Below are 20,000 nucleotides of genomic sequence, written 5' to 3' on the forward strand. Positions count from 1 at the left end.
TTATACAAGGGCAGCAGGAATGGTCACAGGTTTCTTTGACCCACCGGAAAGTGTCATTGAGATGCTGAAGAAACTGACCTGGCAGACTCTTGAAGACAGACGTGAAGTTTTTCAAGAAAGCCTACTTACAAGGTTCAAGAACTGGCTTTAAATGACAACTCTTGGAATATGCTACAGTCCCCTACGTATCACTCCAGTAGAGATCATGAAGACAACATTAGATTAGTTGCAGCTTGCATGGGGGGTTTATACTATCATTCTTCCTGTTCTCCATACAGGAATAGAATGGGATAAACCATAATAACACACACATTAGGACGTACCCTTTGCCATGCACTTCACAGTGGTTTGCAGCGAATATATATAGAAGTAGATCTAGATCGGTAATCGTATGGCCACTTGCACCAGTAACAGATGTGAAAGGAGGAAGGTAATATGTAACAAAACAATCGACAAGTTCCTGTCCCAGAAAATATATTCTGATCCATCCCTCAATGTCTTCAGTAAAATAACATCGAATCAGATGACATGGGCGACTTATTACAGGACATAATGACAAGTTAGCTGCAATCTTTGAACAGTACTGTGCATTTTCAAATAATGTGTATGTGGACAACTATGAAACTTAAACAATGAAATACATCATTTCATGGTTTTATTAAGTTCATTGACAGGTGCTAAGATGTTGACAAACTTAAATAGTTGTGACAGGCGTCGTAATGGCACATGCAGTAGAAGCAAATTTTTCTGCATAGAATCATGGGTCTTCAACCAGAAGTTGTAATTGTAGTAGCGTTGGTAATTAGTATTGGTAGAAAAAGTAAAAGTGAAGAAGTAGTAGAAACAATGGCAATACTATTAAATGTCAATACAACAGTACGTAAAGTGGGATGCTAGGAGCTACCACAGCATTATTCAAGCAGAAGTAGCTGACTCTTTTTATCACACTGGAATATACCACTGACTATGAAGATAAATGAGGCAAGAGGGAAATTATGCACAAGATAGAGTGACAACATCAGCATAATAGTGGCTAAAATAGGAAAATGTGGATTTCACGTTTCAGAAAACACTATATCTGACGCACATTTATGCATGACAGACCGAGGTAAAAGACGCTGTGATCATTCAACCTACTGGACAAGTCAAATGATTCTGTCCATATCTACCAAACTGTATTAATTTTTGAGTCAGTCCATGATGTATGCCTGCATGCATTAAAGGAAAATGACACATTTCTGATTCCTAGTTCTGATACAATACAAAGCTTTAGCTAACCACAAATCTTTAAACAACATATACTCAGCGAAGAATAAAGACGTCATTTTTCTGAAATAAGACCATTCCTCTTGTAACTAACTGCAGCACCATGAAAAATGAAGTTAGATTTTATAACGCTGAGGTCATCATGGTAGTCTAAGTAGATTTGCTGAGTGGTTGGTTGATGAAATGGAATCAAAATTAATAAATAGATGTAATCATAAATACTCCACGTTAAATGAACGCTACTGAAAGTTTTTTCGCAAATTTCTCTTATTTTCTCAAGCAGTGACAAATAATTCTGTTTATAGCTATGCTGAATTATTTTCAAGTCTCGTGACAGACTGTTTCAGAGTATCTATGGAATCATTGAACGAATTTTGTGCCATAGATAATTTGTCGCAATTGTTTCTGAGTACAGAGCATTTATGAGTATGTGAGAATGTGGGTATATGCGTGTGTGTGTGTGTGTGTGTGTGTGTGTGTGTGTGTGTGTTTGCGTGTGCGTGCGTGTGTGTGTGTTTACAAGAGTGTAGTCTTCCTTAATTAAGGAAACACGAGTGGATGATATCTAAGGAAAAATAAGAATATTAAATTGTTTGGATATTCATATCTATGGAAAGATCTTTTACGCTCAGTACACACACATTAGTATAAACATAAATTAATTATCCTAAGAAAAAGGCTTTTACATGAAATTTTTGTGACTTTCACATCCACAATACGTTCCTAGTGAACCAAATTCCTAGGTGTCTCAGGACTAGGAATCGAATTCCCGTAACTAGTTTCGTAATAGGTGATTACAACTACTAAATTACGTTCATTCAAACAGTTCCACCTAACGCAAGAGTACAATTAATATGTAGGGCTGCAATAATACGGTTTTCATATCCGTGTCTTATGAGCAAGAACTAGTGATATATTCTGCACCGATGTAGTGCACTTCCCTGACAGTACACTGCAATCTGTTAGCGAAATTTTCATATTTTCGTATTTTATGGTCATTTAAGGATCATGTGTATATATTTTATCACAAGAAAAGGCACTTTTTCCTACTTTTCACTAACTTTTCATCCACACAGTAGACAGTTCATAGATCTAAGAAACACCATCCAAAATAAGTCTGATATCATTCAGCTTATCACTACACCTCCAAAATAAGTTGTCTGCATTATGAGATCTCATAAAAATTAATGTTGAAAATTTTGACGATATCGTACACACAGTTCGGTAATTTGATAGAACTCCAAGAGCTATAACACTCAAATAATGAAATAAAAAGTTGGAAGTGTTAATAGGTTGAAAATTACATACAGGGCACAACTTTTTTTGTGAAACTGATGGCTTAGGATTGATGGTGCACCATACTTTCAGCTACTTTTGTAGTATGCATGATGACAACTATAGGTGATTTTGAACTGAAGAAGCTAGTTTATTCTGCATATTCTCAATCTATAATGGGTTATCTGATTATTTTTTGGGAATACTGAACCTGAAGGGTCAATATCTTTTTAAACAAAGGAGAATGCTATATCAGTGATACCTGCTTTTAATTTTGGAATATCCTGCCAAGACCTGTTCAAAGAAACTTATTATTTTAACAATTTCTTCACAACATACATCATATATAACACAATAGGACCAAAAATATCTCTCAAAAGTCTTCAAGGGGTTAACTTAAGTTAGTCAGAACAAGGGGATGCATGTATTCAGTGACTTGCAGGAGCATGTTAAATGAAATGTAGATAATATGATGGATTGTAAGGTTCAATAAAAGAGTTTTCTATTGGGCAACTTCTACTCCACTAAAGAGAATTTTTATAGAAACTCATAATTTAATATTTTAAGTAATTTTGCATTTAGAACTAGCACTATAATACAATAATTTTCATCAGTGGAAGGGGTCACCTCTGATTCCCTCAACCCTGTGTAGTACCACTCTATGGTTCATGTACTTCATAGTAACATACCATCTTGAAATATTGTGGGAATAGCCCAAAAACATTGATAAATTTCCATCCTCTGTGTTCTGTAATAAACAATGCTAACATGGTGCACTGATAACTGGCGTTGTAATTCGTATGCCGTAAAATTCGTAATTGTTTATTATTATTTCTTTCGTATTTGATGTTCAGTGTACTCTGAACTATAATTTACATTCTGTGTTGGTTGTAGATAATTCGATCGATGGTAGAACATTATTGTGGAATAACATCGCTGAAACAATGTGCTCTGGAGATGGACTTGTCGGAAAGTGAAATCTAGATCTGTGCAAGAAGGACTCGTGGAACAAAGGTAAAAGTATATTTTCATTTGTCTTGATTACAATGATTCAACAGTTGTGCAATGGAGTGTACACTGTGATGAACTTTCTGACTGCTTGAAAAATTGTCTCGAACCGAGAGAGAAACAAAGAACCTTCCCTTATCAGGCAAAGTAATTAACCCTTTTTAATCCTTAATTCCATGTAGCTTTGATCTTCATCCTTTGTTTTCTCCTTCACTACTCATTTTTTTACCTGATAAAGCAGCGACAATTAAATCATCGAAATTAATAGTTTCCAGTTTTAAGAAACAAGTCAGAAAAGTCAGAATAATGATGGGAATTACCTCTACTGTTTGGTAACTAAATAAAACGTCATGAGCAAAGATCGCTAAAAAATAAAAAACATTTTATTGAATGGCCGTTTTCGACAGAACTATTCTCATCAGATCTTATGCTTTTGAGTTTTTCAACACATTATCTATTCTGTTACCATACAGTGCAGATGAATGCCCACGACCATGACAGGAATATACAGGGTGTTACAAAAAGGTACGGCCAAACTTTCAGGAAACATGCCTCACACACAAATAAAGAAAAGATGTTATGTGGACATGTGTCCGGAAACGCTTAATTTCCATGTTAGAGCTCATTTTAGTTTCGTCCACCTACGCTCAATGGAGCACGTTATCATTATTTCATACGGGATACTCTACCTGTGCTGCTAGAACATGTGCCTTTACAAGTACGACACAACATGTGGTTCATGCACAATGGAGCTCCTGCGCATTTCAGTCGAAGTGTTCGTATGCTTCTCAATAACAGATTCGGTGACCGATGGATTGGTAGAGGCGGACCAGTCCATGGCCTCCACGCTCTCCTGACCTCAACCCTCTTGACTTTCATTTATGGCGGCATTTGAAAGCTCTTGTCTACGTAACACCGGTACCAAATGTAGAGACTCTTCGTGCTCGTATTGTGGACGGCTGTGATACAATACGCCATTCTCCAGGGCTGCATCAGCGCATCAGGGATTCCATGCGACGGAGGGTGGATGCATGTATCCTCGCTAACGGAGGACATTTTGAACATTTCCTGTAACAAAGTGTTTGAAGTCACGCTGGTACGTTCTGTTGCTGTGTGTTTCAATTCCATGATTAATGTGATTTGAAGAGAAGTAATAAAATGAGCTCTAACATGGAAAGTAAGCGTTTCCGGACACATGTCCACATAACATATTTTCTTTCTTTGTGTGTGAGGAATGTTTCCTGAAAGTTTGGCAGTACCTTTTTGTTACACCCTGTATACTTCTTCTGTGCCGAAATTAAGTAAACGGGCCGGCCGGTGTGGCCGTGCGGTTCTAGGCGCTTCAGTCTGAAACCGCGTGACCGCTACGGTCGCAGTTTCGAATCCTGCTTCGGGCATGGATGTGTGAGATGTCCTTAGGTTAGTTAGGTTTAAGTAGTTCTACGTTCTAGGGGACTGAGGACCACAGATGTTAAGTCCCATAGTGCTCAGAGCCATTTGAACCATTTAAGTAAACGGCTTCTCTTCTGGCAGCTTACTAATAGCAAACAGAACCTGAACCTCAACACTAGGAATAAAATTATAGGCTTACCCTCTGAAAACTGAGATAAGCTTGAGCTCTATTGTAGTCTTTGGCTTTAGACAGAAAAAAATGGCTGTGAGCACTATGGGACTCAATATCTGAGGTCACGAGTCCCCTAGAACTTAGAACTACTTAAACCTAACTAACCTAAGGACATCACACACATCCAAGCCCGAGACAGGATTCGAACCTGCGACTGTAGCGGTCGCGCGGTTCCAGACTGAAGCGCCTAGAACCCCTCGGCCACACCGGCCGGCGACCTTAGTCACAAAGGATTTTCGGCACTAAGGTTATTGTTTATTGACAAATTACTTCCTCTGTTCTTCACTTAATACATTCTATATGATAACTTTTGCTTTAATTTTATTTTTATATATTACACCTTCATGAATTAGTACGATGGTGTTAGCAATAGAAAAATGGTTAAGAAATAATGAAAGTTTCATTTATGCTTTCTGTCTTTTCGTAGTGTTCCATTCCTAGGATGTAAGAATAATGATCAATTCGTTAATTTGTTAAGGAATGACTATAATTTGCTGTAAGCCAGTTTTGCGTATTCCATGTTGAGATAGAAAGCCTTGGCATATTACCGAATTTGTTTTGGGTTGTTTATATGTCTGCCACAGTAGTTGTAATGCTACCTAATTTTTATCTGGTCTGTTACCAGACTTACTGAACTGTAAAGTCACAGATTCTGATCTTGTGATGCATAGAATACAAAAGGACACATAAGTTTTCGCCAGTTTATGTACTGTGTAATCTATATAATGAAAAACTGTAATGTTTTGTATTTATTTGAAATGTAAATACGTCAGATGTTGTGTTATATAATGCATATTTCTTAATATCAGACATTGTAATGATGCTGGATAACTGACAATGACAGACGCGACGTCAGAGAACAAGCGAGGTTGAAGACATTCACTGAGGGCTGAGTGATGGAAGAAGTTTCACGCGCAAGTGGCGTGCTCTATGTGCCTACGGTTATGTGAAGCCACTTAATATAATATACTGCGAGGCACTGTTCCATAGTGGGTGCGAGCAGATTAAGGAAACACCTATTACAGCGGGATCGTGGCCCTAAATCTGCTGTGGTTAATGCGAGTGCGTTCGTCGAAGTTGGAGTTGTTGGAACATTGTCGCCTACGCCGACTACAGCATTTCGACGACTACAAAAAGCTGCAAGATTTTATACAATCATTCGCGTTGTGTAGATACTGTGAGAAATTTCCCAGTGACTTGATTCTGATCATTTTCCAAATAATAAGTGTGACAATAACATTTTCCTACTACATTCTTTAACCTAAGTCATCGTAACCTAGATAGGGTCCAAACCTTTCCTATGTATGCTAATCCGAGTGTCCTGAGTGGATGAAAAGAACTTAATAAGTAAATTATAAGTCTGTCAGTTTGCTTTTCTATTTAAAATTTAGTTAAATGCAACCGGTAGAAATGCCTCTTTTAGCTAACACTTTTCTTGCATAACAATCAGAGGCACTGTTCACTTTGAGTTTTAGAATAAAATTTAATTAGCAGTTGCACATAAAAATTTCTGAATGTCATTACCCTTGAGTGTATGGGCTTGGTTCAAAGTTCATTATCGGTATGTGTTGCAATTCCCATAATCAAGCACATGATTAGTTTCCAGTCCAATTAACTTTCAAAAGTGATGAAGAATTCTACTAGAAAATATTTTATTAACCTTCAATTAATTTATGTTTTCTCAGAACTGCAAATATCTAGTTACCAGTAGCGTGAGGTTCCGTAAGTTTTGTCGTAACAATAACGAGCTACACTTCTACGAAATTGAGTGTCGTGTATTTCATAGCAAATTTCTAATTATTTCATTTAATTATATTATATTATCTTAAGTTATTTCTGGCAGTAATCACTTATTTTTATTTTTTGCTTGGAGTTTCAACTATGCCTGCGTACACCTTTTGCTGCCATGCGATTATTTCAATATTGTTTCAAGCGACTGCTGTTCAGGCTATTACTAATTTATCGAGCAGTAAATGCCCTACTGGGCTGGCGACCGTAATTATTAATTATCTTAAATCATTACGCATGAGTTGTTATGGCCAAGCCGATCATTATGACACCCCTTTCCTATTAGTACTTCACGCGAGCGATTGCACTGATTATCAACTGAGACAACATAAAGTATAATAGCAGCAGAGTACTAGGAGAGGAACAAGTTATTTTTAAAACAGCTTGTTGAACACATCTTCTACATCTCATCTACATCTACATCCATACTCCGCAAGCCACCTGACGGTGTGTGGCGGAGGTTACCTTGAATACCTCTATCGGTTCTCCCTACTATTCCAGTCTCGTATTGTTCGTGGAAAGAAGGATTGTCGGTATGCTTCTGTGTGGGCTCTAATCTCTCTGATTTTATCCTCATGGTCTCTTCGCGAGATATACGTAGGAGGGAGCAATATACTGCTTGACTCTTCGGTGAAGGCATGTTCTCGAAACTTTAACAAAAGCCCGTACCGAGTTACTGAGCGTCTCTCCTGCAGAGTCTACCACTGGAGTTTATCTATCATCTCCGTAACGCTTTCGCGATTACTAAATGATCCTGTAACGAAGCGCGCTGCTCTCCGTTGGATCTTCTCTATCTCTTCTATCAGCCCTATCTGGTACGGATCCCACACTGCTGAGCAGTGTTCAAGCATTGGGCAAACAAGCGTACTGTAACCTACTTCCTTTGTTTTCGGATTGCATTTCCTTAGGATTCTTCCAATGAATCTCAGTCTGGCATCTGCTTTACCGACGATCAACTTTATGTGATCATTCCATTTTAATTCACTCCTAATGCGTACTCCCAGATAATTTATGGAATTAACTGCTTCCAGTTGTTGACCTGCTACTTTGTAGCTAAATGATAAGGGATCTATCTTTCTATGTATTCGCAGCACATTACACTTGTCTACATTGAGATTCAATTGCCATTCCCTGCACCATGCGTCAATTCGCTGCAGATTCTCCTGCATTTCAGTACAATTTTCTATTGTTACAACCTCTCGATACACCACAGCATCATCCGCAAAAAGCCTCAGTGAACTTCCGATGTCATCCACAAGGTCATTTATGTATATTGTGAATAGCAACGGTCCTATGACACTCCCCTGCGGCACACCTGAAATCACTCTTACTTCGGAAGACTTCTCTCCATTGAGAATGACATGCTGCGTTCTGTTATCTTGAAACTCTTCAATCCAATCACACAACTGCTCTGATAGTCCATACGCTCTAACTTTGTTCATTAAACGACTGTGGGGAACTGTATCGAACGCCTTGCGGAAGTCAAGAAACACGGCATCTACCTGTGAACCCGTGTCTATGGCCCTCTGAGTCTTGTGGACAAATAGCGCGAGCTGGGTTCCACACGACCGTGTTTTTCGAAACCCTTGCTGATTCCTACAGAGTAGATTTCTAGTCTCCAGAAAAGTCACTATACTCGAACATAATACGTGTTCCAAAATTCTACAACTGATCGATGTTAGAGATCAGTTCTGCACATCTGTTCGACGTACCTTCTTGAAAACGGGGATTACCTGTGTCCTTTACCAATCCTTTGGAACGCTACGCTCTTTTAGAGACCTACGGTACACCGCTGCAAGAAGGAGGGCAAGTTCCTTCGCGTACTCTGTGTAAAATCGAACTGGTATCCCATCAGGTCCATCGGCCTGTTGTTTCTCTATCCCTCTGTCGTCTATTTCGATATCTACCATTTTGTCATCTGTGCGACAATCTAGAGAAGGAACTAAAGTGCAGTCTTCCTCTGTGAAACAGCTTTGGAAAAAGACATTTAGTCACATTTGGTCACAGAGAGTCTGGACATTTTGTTTTGATCCACCTACCGCTTTGACATAAGACCAAAATTTCTTAGGATTTTCTGCCAAGTAATCGGTGTCAGATTTCTTCGGAAATGGCAGCCTTATTCAAAATTTTATAATTTCTGTTGGATGCACTCGAAACATAATCAAATTACCACAGTAACGGTTTAATGAAAAGGTGGGGGGGGGGGAGGGGAGGGGCAGACACGTTTCAGCGTGACACATGAAACCTCATTAGAGTTTGGAAATGATCGTAAGATATTCTGGTTTTCATACCTGAAATGATATAGGGTCGGAGAACACGACGAAGCCGATGTCGTTCTCTCCCGTGGCGAGGTTGAAGCCGCTGTGCCAGAAAACACCAGAGGCCTCGTACACGGTCCCACCGCTCTCGCGCGTGGAGCTTCCTGCCCGAACTGAGAAATAACTCCAGCCGACGCCATAGATGCAGTGTGCAGCAGTCAGCACATACGAGGAACTTATGATGGAGCCACCGCAGGCGTGTTCGTTCAGATACTGCAACGAGACCATATACGGGTGCTGCGAGATGTCCACGAGATTACCAGAGATTATACGCCCGCCGGGACGGCGTCCCAGGGGGCGATGCCTCACGGAGGGCGCAGCACTGCACGCGGCAGCTAGCAGGAACAAGGCAATGGCTGACTTCATCTCTCTGGCTGGCCCTGCATAGCACTACGATTGTTATATGAGCCGCTCTTATCAGCTATCTGACACACTCCAAAGGGACCGCTTCTGTAGCGTAAACAAGTCAAGAACAACTACCAAGTTAAGAGGCTACATCACGGAAAGCGACACTTCGGGTTTCAGGAATACGTCGTTTTATGACCACAGACGATACGATCAACCAAGTAACGACTCTTAATGATAGTGATCTCCAAATGACAAGAAGAAACGGAAAACACTTGAACGAGATTTGTCGTTAAGCGTGTGCAGATCCTTTAACTATGAGCGAATGACTGTACGGATTTCTGACTTTTAGTAATGATTGTTCGAGTCCTTCTTGCGTCATTGTAGCTCTAAGTTTTGATTCCTCTTCAGCTGGGGTGTTTTGGATGGGTAGTAGGTTTTCCAGGCTTCTGTTTACGAGTTGTTCACGTTCTTGTTTGAAGTTTGTATCCCTCCAACAAAATAGTTTCGAAAATATCCGCTTTATCAGTGTCGTCTGATGTGATTTTCCTTCAATGAGTAATGGAGGTTCTGCTGTGCGAGTTAATCCTTCCGTCTTTTTAAATGTGTTCCAGTTGTGGTCAAGATACTGGCATACGCTTGCGCACATTTCTGATCTGTATTCTTTGAGTTCTCGTTTCATCATGGCGTTCAGCTGGTTCCCAGACCTAGTTTAGTGGTAAAGTCCACAATATAAAACAGAACAAGTTCCTTTTCTTCTGTATTCCAGCTTGCACTAGATTCACATTTCACACAATTTCGGGCCAAGTATTCTCATTTAAGGATACAGGATACTTTTCCAGCTCTATATTATGTAAAAATCAACACCTATTTCTTTCGGGCACTGTTTATACTGTATATGTTTTACAGATTTTTTTGTTGATATCAGGTAGTTCAGCACACTTTCTTAGCAAATTAAAAGTATTTTGAATATTTTTGAACCTGCTTAGGGTTATTAAAAAAATTTACAAAGAAATTGATGCATTATTTTCCGAAATGCTTCCTCAAATTGAGGTACCATTTTATACAATGTTATACATTTGAAGGAGAACAAATTTGTACCATATATCCATGACGTGATGACTGCATGATGCAGCCCCCACCCAGCTACCCCTCTAATGTCTGACTTCGACTACCACCGAGTTGACTGGGATGCCTACTGGGAATCGATTGCCTCACAGGTCGAACCCACCTCCTCACCTTCCACCACACCTGACGCTGTGGAGACCCATGTTCCTACCAAACTCATCCATCGCCACTGCCCTACTCTTCCTCCACAGGCATTCCTTCTTCTCCATGATCCCACAGGCTCTACCTCTCCTTCCTCCATACCCGTGGACAGAATACACTCCTCCGTCACAGGAAATTACGTCGTCACATCCAAACTTCCTTACACCAAAGAAACGTTGAAACTGATGCCAGACATGTACATGCCTCAACTCCACCCACCCTGCAAGCTCCTCCAAGTACTGGTCTGCCGCCCATTGCCTTACTGACAGCCATCCCAACCCGCATTACCCTCTTCTCCAAGACAACGACCCCTTCCCTGACAACCTCAGTAAGGTCAATCATTTTCCTTCCCACCTCCCAGAGGTCTTCTCCATTACCAACGATCCCCATTTTGATTACTCCCTCTTCCCCACACCCTTCAACGCGCCGATACCTCTGTCCTGCCACTCGCCCCCAGTTTCCAGTACTTGGATCAGTTACCCCCATCAGACAAAACTCTCCCATTTCCGCATACGACATCAACCCCCTCCTACTGTAGCGTCCCACGTTGTTCCGAGCGAACGTTTGTTTTAGGATAGCTTGCTGCATGTAACTTCGAGGGCTGACATCTAGCTGCCATGGGAAAGCTATTCAATGTCTCTTACTGAACAAGTACATTCACCACCTATAAGAATCTAAATAAACGATATTAAATATTATTCAATCATTTTCAAAATCGGTACACTACCTTTTATTATTCAGGAGAACATTGTATAAAAATTTCACAATGTAACTATCATAGTTTCAGAGATAGAAAAAATTACTTGAAAAGTCAAAAACCGACACTTAGGGAATTAAATTCAGTTAGGAACTATAATAGTTTATCTTTTGGTATAATTTAAAAAAGCATAAACAGAACTCTCACTGTGCAGAATTAATTAATTCAGATTTTCTTATTAAAACTTTAATTATTTTTCGTTTTTATAATATAACAATCAGACAAAATTTTTAGTAGTTGAAACCCTCAGCTGCCGACAGGTGTAGTTGATATACCTCGATGGGGACAACGGAAAATGTGTGCCCCGACCGGGACTCGAACCCGGAATCTCCTGCTTACATGTCAGACGCTCTATCCATCTTTTCTTATCTCATTTTGTTCTACATTGTTCGTTCAATTCATTCAGGGCGAACGTCCGGTGACACCCGTTCATGTTCCTCGTTGATCCGTTCACTCAGTTTTTTTTATTACAGAGGTTAGCTAACCCTCTGACCGAACATGCTGAGCTACTGTGCCGGCAGCTGAGCCACTGGGGACACAGATGAATAGCGCGACTGCAGGGACTTATCCCTTGCCCACTTCCCGTGAGATCCACATTCCCAACTGTCCACAACCTACATACGTAATGTACCTAATAGATATCTTCATATAAAATTGTTATTTCTGCCTAATATTGTTGTGGGAGTAAATTTGAGTAAATGAGAATGTGTATGTCGAACATTCGTCAAATTTTAATGTTGCATTATATACTGTCTAAAGTAACCTGCAAGAGTTACACAAGCCTGTCGCGGGAAAATGATCCTAGGGGATTTACCTACTTTGCTGATGACGTAAGTCTAGGCGTGATTACTATTGTAACAGAGCAACCAGAAAGTCACCTGGAGTAAAATCTGTATCTAAAGAGTATTTCCAGAATTATTGTCTTTTCGTTTTCGTTTACTAAACATTACTTTAATATTTGTTTGTCAGATTGACGCAAATGCGTCCGTGTGTAAGGATTTGTGCAGGACAGTTTTGGCGCGAGTATGATCATGAGCGAGCAATCTGATCGGCAGCGAGTATAGTCAGCTAATCAGAATTGAGATGGTTCCTGCTCATTACCTGATAATTATACTGGGAGTGAGGCTGGAAGAAGGGAGTCGCTAAGTCGATAGCAGTTGTTGTTGAGGGCTGCTTGGCAAAATTTCAGAGATTTTGTCTAAATCTGTTGGACACAAATTTGCGTGTGAAATATTGGCCTTCATAGTATCTGTGTGGCATGTTTTAGTATTCGAGCACTGAGCATTTTCTTGCGAGCAGGTTTTTTTTTAGAAATCCACAAGAAGGACTGACTGTAATTACTCATAGTTTTGGTGAGATTAATGACTGTGAGTACTTATTTAATTCAGGTCGGGTTTGGACAGATTTCTGGCTGCTGTGCATGTGAAATTTGTATATGAATTGTGAACTGGAAGGAAATAGCCAATCGTTTAAATGTGGACTGAATAGTACCTTTTCTTTGCCTATCATGGACAAAATAAACATTTTTGTGTGGAAATTTCGGACATTACTGTCCTGAAGTCAATCAATTTTCTTACCACCTAATAAAACTTTTAATACTGCATTTCTACAGAAATTTTTTTCATAACTAGAGTTACGAGGCCTCAGTAATTGTAGATATTAGGTGGTCTTTTTCGTCAACACTTGTTTCACATCATCTTGTAAGTATCTACATTGCCGAGTGAAGGGACATTGAGCAGACGCCGTTCTGAGGTAGATGAATTTTAATTTGCCACTTACTTCAGTCAGTGCTAGAGAACATTTTAACACCACCACGCCGCAATTTGTGCTTTATCGGCCGCAAAAAAACAATAGTAAAGTTCGGATGTGTTTCAGATATGTTTGTGAATATGCTCCAGCATATTAAAGAAATGGGATCAGATTTTAATAGTTAATTAAATGGTTTGGGTTGCGAAGTTAAAACGTCCTTGAGTTCTGATATTGACGAAAAAATAAATAAAATGGGATTAAATATTGACACTAAAATGAGTCAAATGGGTTCAGAAGCTAAAGCTTCAATAAGTTCTCACATTGATACTAAAATGAATAAACCAGGTTTGGATATAAATCAGTTACACAGTGAGGTTGTAGAAATGGAATCCAAAATGGAAAATAAAATTTCGAATTTGAGGGAACTGTGGAAAAATAACCTGACTCTGTTTGGCAATAATATTAAGAGCGATATTAATCAGGTCAGACTAGAATGTAATGCTGTAATTGTAACAGTGGAAAGTGAACTAACTACCCAAATTAAGCAGGTTGCTGAGGGTAGCGAACAGTTCAATGAATACACAAATTCCGAAGTGGATAAAATTCATGAACATGTAGAGCTCGTAGAAAATTACTGTGAGGTTAACCATGCTGCCTTAGAAAGTAAAATTAAAGAAGGGAAAGACAGGTGTACAAAGTTTGGAGCACAAGTGGCTAATAAAATCACTAACCTAGAAACTAACATTAGTCAGTTAGGTACCAGTGTGAATCAACAGTTGTGTGAACATGACAGTAGACTAACAAAAGTAGAACCTTGTGTCAACAGCAGTTGTGGTAGTATCCTATCTAACAGTGTAATAGACTCATCTGAAATAGCATATGTAACTCATCGACAATTTTTGAAATTTGATACAAACAGGAATGTGCATCCGAAAGAATTCTGGAGCGACTTCGATGATGTGTTACCCAAAGTATGGAATGACAAGCAAAAAATAGGTTTTATTACATCTAATTTAATGGGAGAAGCTAGAATTTGGGGTAATTTCTGATAAGTATGATGAGTTGGAGGACTTCAAACAGGCATTTTTGGAAGAATATTAGGGCAAGAGGAAACATGGATGTTTTGAATAAGTTTTGGTCAGGGGAGAGATACGATCCCAAGAAAGATAATATTAAAAGGTCTGTACAAAAATGGGTAACTACTTTATCGTATCTAAGTTCAAAAGTAGAAACTGAGCAAATAATTATGGGGATAGAAAATAAGCTGCCGTTGTACTGGAGAAACAAAATAATTTCAGTTCCTAGAGATAAGCTTAGTAGATTTATCCACTATTTGGAAAAGGTAGAAAGTATTTTAAAGGAAGAAGAAAATGCTAGGAGAGAATATAAGCTTACTGTCAGACAGAATGATAATAGAGCTGAATTTAATGCAAACAGAATTAGCGTCCAAAGAGGTAATGGATACAGAGGTAGATTTAGAGGACGAGGGGATTCTAATGGGAATAGGTTCAACGAACGGGTTCAGTATTATGACTGCCATCAGCTGTTGGCTGATGTAACAGAGAGGCGATGCCCACCCGATTACAGGCATTTTAGACATAACAACAACACCCGACAGGAAAACTGTTAGCTGTCTGCGATGAAGCTGGCGCTCGCAGACGAAAACATTACAGGTTAAACCCGCTAGCGACATCCTTTCTAAGGAAGGCGCCTACAAAACAAAATATCGGTAATAATGATTTAGCCACTGAGAGAGCAGAGGAGAGTGACACGGAGAAACTAAAGGTATATCCGGTAAATAAAGTAGCATTATATGAGACAGATAGTGCAAATAAAGATCATAAGGACCATAATCATAAGAAACAAATAAATTTAAGTGAAGATTCGGATGAGGAAATGGGGGTGAATCAGCACTGTTGAACAGATGAGAGGCTACCAATGAATTGTGGAATTAATGCGGGAATATGGATCGAGGAAGTTTTGAGTAAATTAATTGAAATAATTTCTGAAAGTGAGAATGGATAATCGAAAGAAGGGGAAAAAGAAAGTGGTGTAGAAATTTCTGACAATATCTTGGAAGGCGTTGCAGAGTCAGAGGAAAATTATGGCGAGAAGTTGGAGGAGTATTTTAAGTCGTCAATAGTGGACAGACTTGTGGAAGCTGCCACTACTAATAATAAGCAAAAGGAGGACCCAGTAAATGTAAGTATGATATCCACAAGGGAGGTAGGATTTGACAGACGAGAAGTGGTGCAGGATTTGTTAGAGGAGCCTGAGTATGTAATCAGGTGAGAGTATATAGGACAACCGATTATTGAAGTAATGTTGTTTGAACAAAAAGTTCCTTGTCTAATTGATACCGGTTCGGAAGTGTGTGCTGTATCACAGATTTTGGTAAATACTCTCTCAAACAATAAAGAAGAAGTTGTCATGCCAGAGAGTGGTTTACACATTATTGCAGCTATTGGAAAAACTAAGAAAGTGGTTAAATAAAAAGTCCTATTACCCATAACTGTAAGTGAGGTAGCCATAAAACAGAATTTTCCAGTTATAAATGGACTCAGTGTGGAAATGTTGGTGGGTACCGACTTCTTGCATAAATACGAAGGATGGTTAAATTTTGGACCCAATGATGTAATTATAGGAATCAGTGGAAAATCTGTAGTTATTCCATTCATTGGAAAAAGACAGAGTGTAAACGAATAACAAAGTGACAAAAAAAATGGTTCAAATGGCCCTGAGCACTATGGGACTTAACTGCTGAGGTCATCAGTCCCCTAGGACTTAGAACTACTTAAACCTAACTAACCTAAGGACATCACACACATCCATGCCTGAGGCAGGATTCGAACTTGCGACCGTAGCAGTCGCGCAGTTCCAGACGGAAGCGCCTAGAACAGCTCGGCCACTCCGGCCGGCAACAAAGTGACATTCCAATGCGATACTGTAGGGTAGCTACATTGATCGAAGGATATAATGAATATGGTGAAAGAAAAGAAGTGGATCCTTCTGACTTAGAGTGTCAGAATTAGGATCGTGGAGAAATTACAGGAACTTACAGAATTAACTGAAATGCGAAAGGACAATTTAAGACAAATTTTGAATAAACATTGTGAGGTATTTTAAGCTCATCTTGGATTAGTTCGAAATTACGAATGCTATTTAGCCCTGAAAGAAGATGCATATATTTTCAAAAAACCTTTTGCCGTTCCAAAAGTGCATAAGGAAGCCGTTCGGAACTTAATACAGAAAATGATCGATTGGGGGATAATTGAAAAGACTGTTAGTGTATACAATCCATTGGTTGTAGTACCTAGGAAGGACGGCTCAGTTAGGCTGGTTTTAAACGCTAGGGCGTTGAGTAAGATTGTTTTACGAGAGTGACCGGCCAGAAAACATTGAAGAACTATTACAAAAGTTCAAAGGGGCTAAATTTTTTACTTCTAAGGATACTGGAATCTACCTCTGGCTAAGGAATCCAGAAAGTATACAGCGTTCCTGTTTGAAGGACGATGTTAGCAGTATAAGGTTGTGCCTTATGGGTTGAATATCAGTGTTTGTGCATTTGTCAGGGCAATCTCTCAGGTTTCAGGTGCTCAGTTATTGAGGCGAATTACTATTTATGTGGACGATGTATTGATTTAGACTCCCACTTGGGAAGAGCACTGTTTGTTATTAGACAATGTGTTAAATGCTATTAAAACGGGGGGGGGGGGGGATGAAAATGAAGTTAGATAAGACAGAATTTGTGAAAAAAAGAGATTAAATTCCTGGGACATATAGTAAGCGGGGAAGGAATTATGCCCAGTCCAAGTAAAATAAATGCTATTAGGGACTATACAGCACCGGCCATACGTAAGGAATTAAAAGGAATGTTTGGTTTGTTTGAATTTTATCGCTAATTTGCGGCAGGGCAATTATTTAACGATCCTTGTTTAAGGGAATTGTTGAAGAAAAATGTTCCCTATAAATGGAACCCGGAATCTCAAACCGCTTTTGAAATACTTGAGGAAGCACTAGTGAAGAGCCAGATTTAGAATCATCCTGACTTTTCAGAACCTTTTTGTCTATGATCAGGTGTCTGTGGTTAGAATTTTTCCGGATTGAGATGGCTGGAGAAGAACAGGTCCACAAAACGATCGCATTTGCAAGTCGATCGTTACAACAAGCGGAGAAAAATTACAGCATCTCTGAACTGGAAGCTTTAGCGGTTCTTTTCGGTTTGCACAGGTTTGAGCAATACCTGTTAGGACATAAAGTGTTGATTTTTACGGACCATAGTGCTCTAATTTATTTAAATACTTGTCAGGACAAACATGGTAGACTCAGGAGGTGGTTTGTGTATTTGTAACAATTTAACTATGAGATGCAGTTTATAAAGGGTGCTGAAAACGTAGTGGCAGATGTGCTATCCAGAAGTGAAAAGAATAAAGAGTAGGGAGTGGATCCAGTAACGAACAGGGATTATGATGAGATATTGATCGCAGTATTTCAACCACAGGAAGAGGGATCGATTAAACGCATATGTAAGAACCTTAGACGAGAACAGAATCAAAAGGATAATCTTAAATTGGTGAAAAGTAGAATAGGTCACCCCGATTTTCCAAAACTAGCATAATATTTCCAAGTTTACAAAGATATTCTTTTTAGGAGGAGAAAGAACACTAACGAGGATTGGCGTATTTGTTTACCTGAACAACATGTGGATCTGTTAATTGATTTTGTACATAAAAAATATGGGCATTATGGAGCACGTAAATGCATTGAAAGTTAAGTGAAGTTGTGATATTTGACAACACGTGGCGCAAAGTGCAGAAGAGGCTGGAATGCTGTGACAGGTTTCAAAAGGTACGAGCTAGTAACAGAATTATACAGGGACTAATGTACTCTGTGGAACCCCAAAACAAACTAGATTTAGTAGCAACAGATCTTTTCGGCCCACTACCAGTTTCAAGAGGAGGTTGTCAGTATGTGTTCGTACTGGTGGATGGATTTACTAAATATGTGAAATTTTATCCGCTTAAGAAGGCTAACTCTTAGGTAAACTAGAGACAGACTATTTTGTCAACATTGGTGTGCCAACAGCTATTTTGTCCGATAATGGTCCACAATTTATATCTGAGCGTTTTGAAGAATGTTTAAGTAAGAAAAACACCGAGCACATCAAAATTTTGGCATATTTTCAACAGGGAAACATGTGTGAAAGAATCATGAAAGACATTAACCGCCTCTGTAGGACATACTGTCATAAGAAGCACTCAGCATGGGCTAATTACTTGGGGAGCTTTGAGGAAGTAATTAATAATTTAAAACACGAAGCCAAAGGTTTTGCTCCAGTATAATTAATGGAAGGGATTGGACCGAACAACATCCTATTTGATTTAGTAGAATTCCCTAAAATCACAGAATTGGCTATATAAGATAAGAAGAAGGTAGCTCACGCCAATATTAGAAAAAAGGTGTTGGAAAGAAAAAGGAGAGCTAATCCAAGGAGGTATCAAATGGTTCAAATGGTTCTAAGCAGTATGGGACTTAACATCTGTGGTCATCAGTCCCCTAGAACTTAGAACTACTTCAACCTAACTAACATAAGAACATCACACACATCCATGCCCAAGGCAGGATTCGAACCTGCGACCGTAGCAACAGCGCGGTTCCGGACAGAAGCACCTAGAACCGCTCGGCCACAGAGGCCGCCAAGGAACTTTCAGATTGGTGATCTAGTGCTAGTAAAGACTAAGGAACAATCTAAGAAGCTTACGGCTGAAACTAAGAAATTTACGGACAAGTATGTCGGACCCTTTAGAGTTATAGAAAAGCCGCATGCTAATGCCTATAGACTGGAGTACGTGAAATCACATAAACTTCTTGGATTAAGAAACGTTAGTGATTTAAAAAGATACATTCAGAAGGAAGTCTAAAACCGTAGTAACTACACGGGATTACTACCCTATTCTCCATCCCGATTTTTTCCTCCAGGGCCATGTGTCTTGCACGTTGCGGTTAGCGCCCGCAGAGCGCCCAGCTGATCGGTTTATTCCTTCAATTTTCATTTTCGTAAACCGGTCGCCTATCTGTCTCTTTAATCTATGCGCCCTTGCTTCCCACCTTTAGGCAACGGCCTTGCCGCAGTGGATACATCGGTTCCCGTCAGATCACCGAAGTTAATCGCTGTCGGGCGTGGCCAGTACTTGGATGGGTGACCATCAGGGCCACCGTGCGCTGTTGCCATTTTTCGGGGTGCACTCAGCCTCGTGATGCCAATTGAGGAGCTACTCGACCGAACAGTAGCGACTCCGGTCAACGAAAACCATCATAACGACTGGGAGAGCAGTGTGCTGGCCACACACGCCTCCTATCTGCATCCCCATCTGAGGATGACACGGCGGTCGGATGGTCCCGATGGGCCACTTGTGGCCTGATGATGGAGTGCTTCCCACCTGTGGAAGTGGGGAAGGAACACTTTTCTATCCATCCATTGCAATTCCTTATATTGCCACTCAGCATTACCAACAGGTTATGGACCTGTTGAGTGATGTGAACACTTTGGCAACAATACTCCTCCCTCCTATCCTTGACATAGGTGATCGGCAGAACGGTT

General features: G+C 39.8%; 1 protein-coding gene and 1 pseudogene across 1 annotated transcript in view; one reads left to right on the top strand and one right to left on the bottom strand.

The window, feature by feature from the left end:
- The window catches only part of LOC124788940 (transmembrane protease serine 9-like), an 84,817-nt gene extending 75,172 nt beyond the window's left edge, over positions 1 to 9,645 (bottom strand). The window contains exon 1 of the mRNA XM_047256227.1: positions 9,253 to 9,645. Coding sequence (XP_047112183.1) covers positions 9,253 to 9,645 — 393 coding nt within the window. The remainder of the gene's footprint in view (positions 1 to 9,252) is intronic.
- A 9,867-nt stretch (positions 9,646 to 19,512) lies between these two features.
- LOC124790594 lies at positions 19,513 to 19,630 on the top strand (annotated as a pseudogene).
- The last annotated feature ends 370 nt before the right edge of the window (positions 19,631 to 20,000 follow it).

The sequence above is a fragment of the Schistocerca piceifrons genome, chromosome 3, assembly GCF_021461385.2.
Source record: "Schistocerca piceifrons isolate TAMUIC-IGC-003096 chromosome 3, iqSchPice1.1, whole genome shotgun sequence".
Taxonomy (NCBI): domain Eukaryota; kingdom Metazoa; phylum Arthropoda; class Insecta; order Orthoptera; family Acrididae; genus Schistocerca; species Schistocerca piceifrons.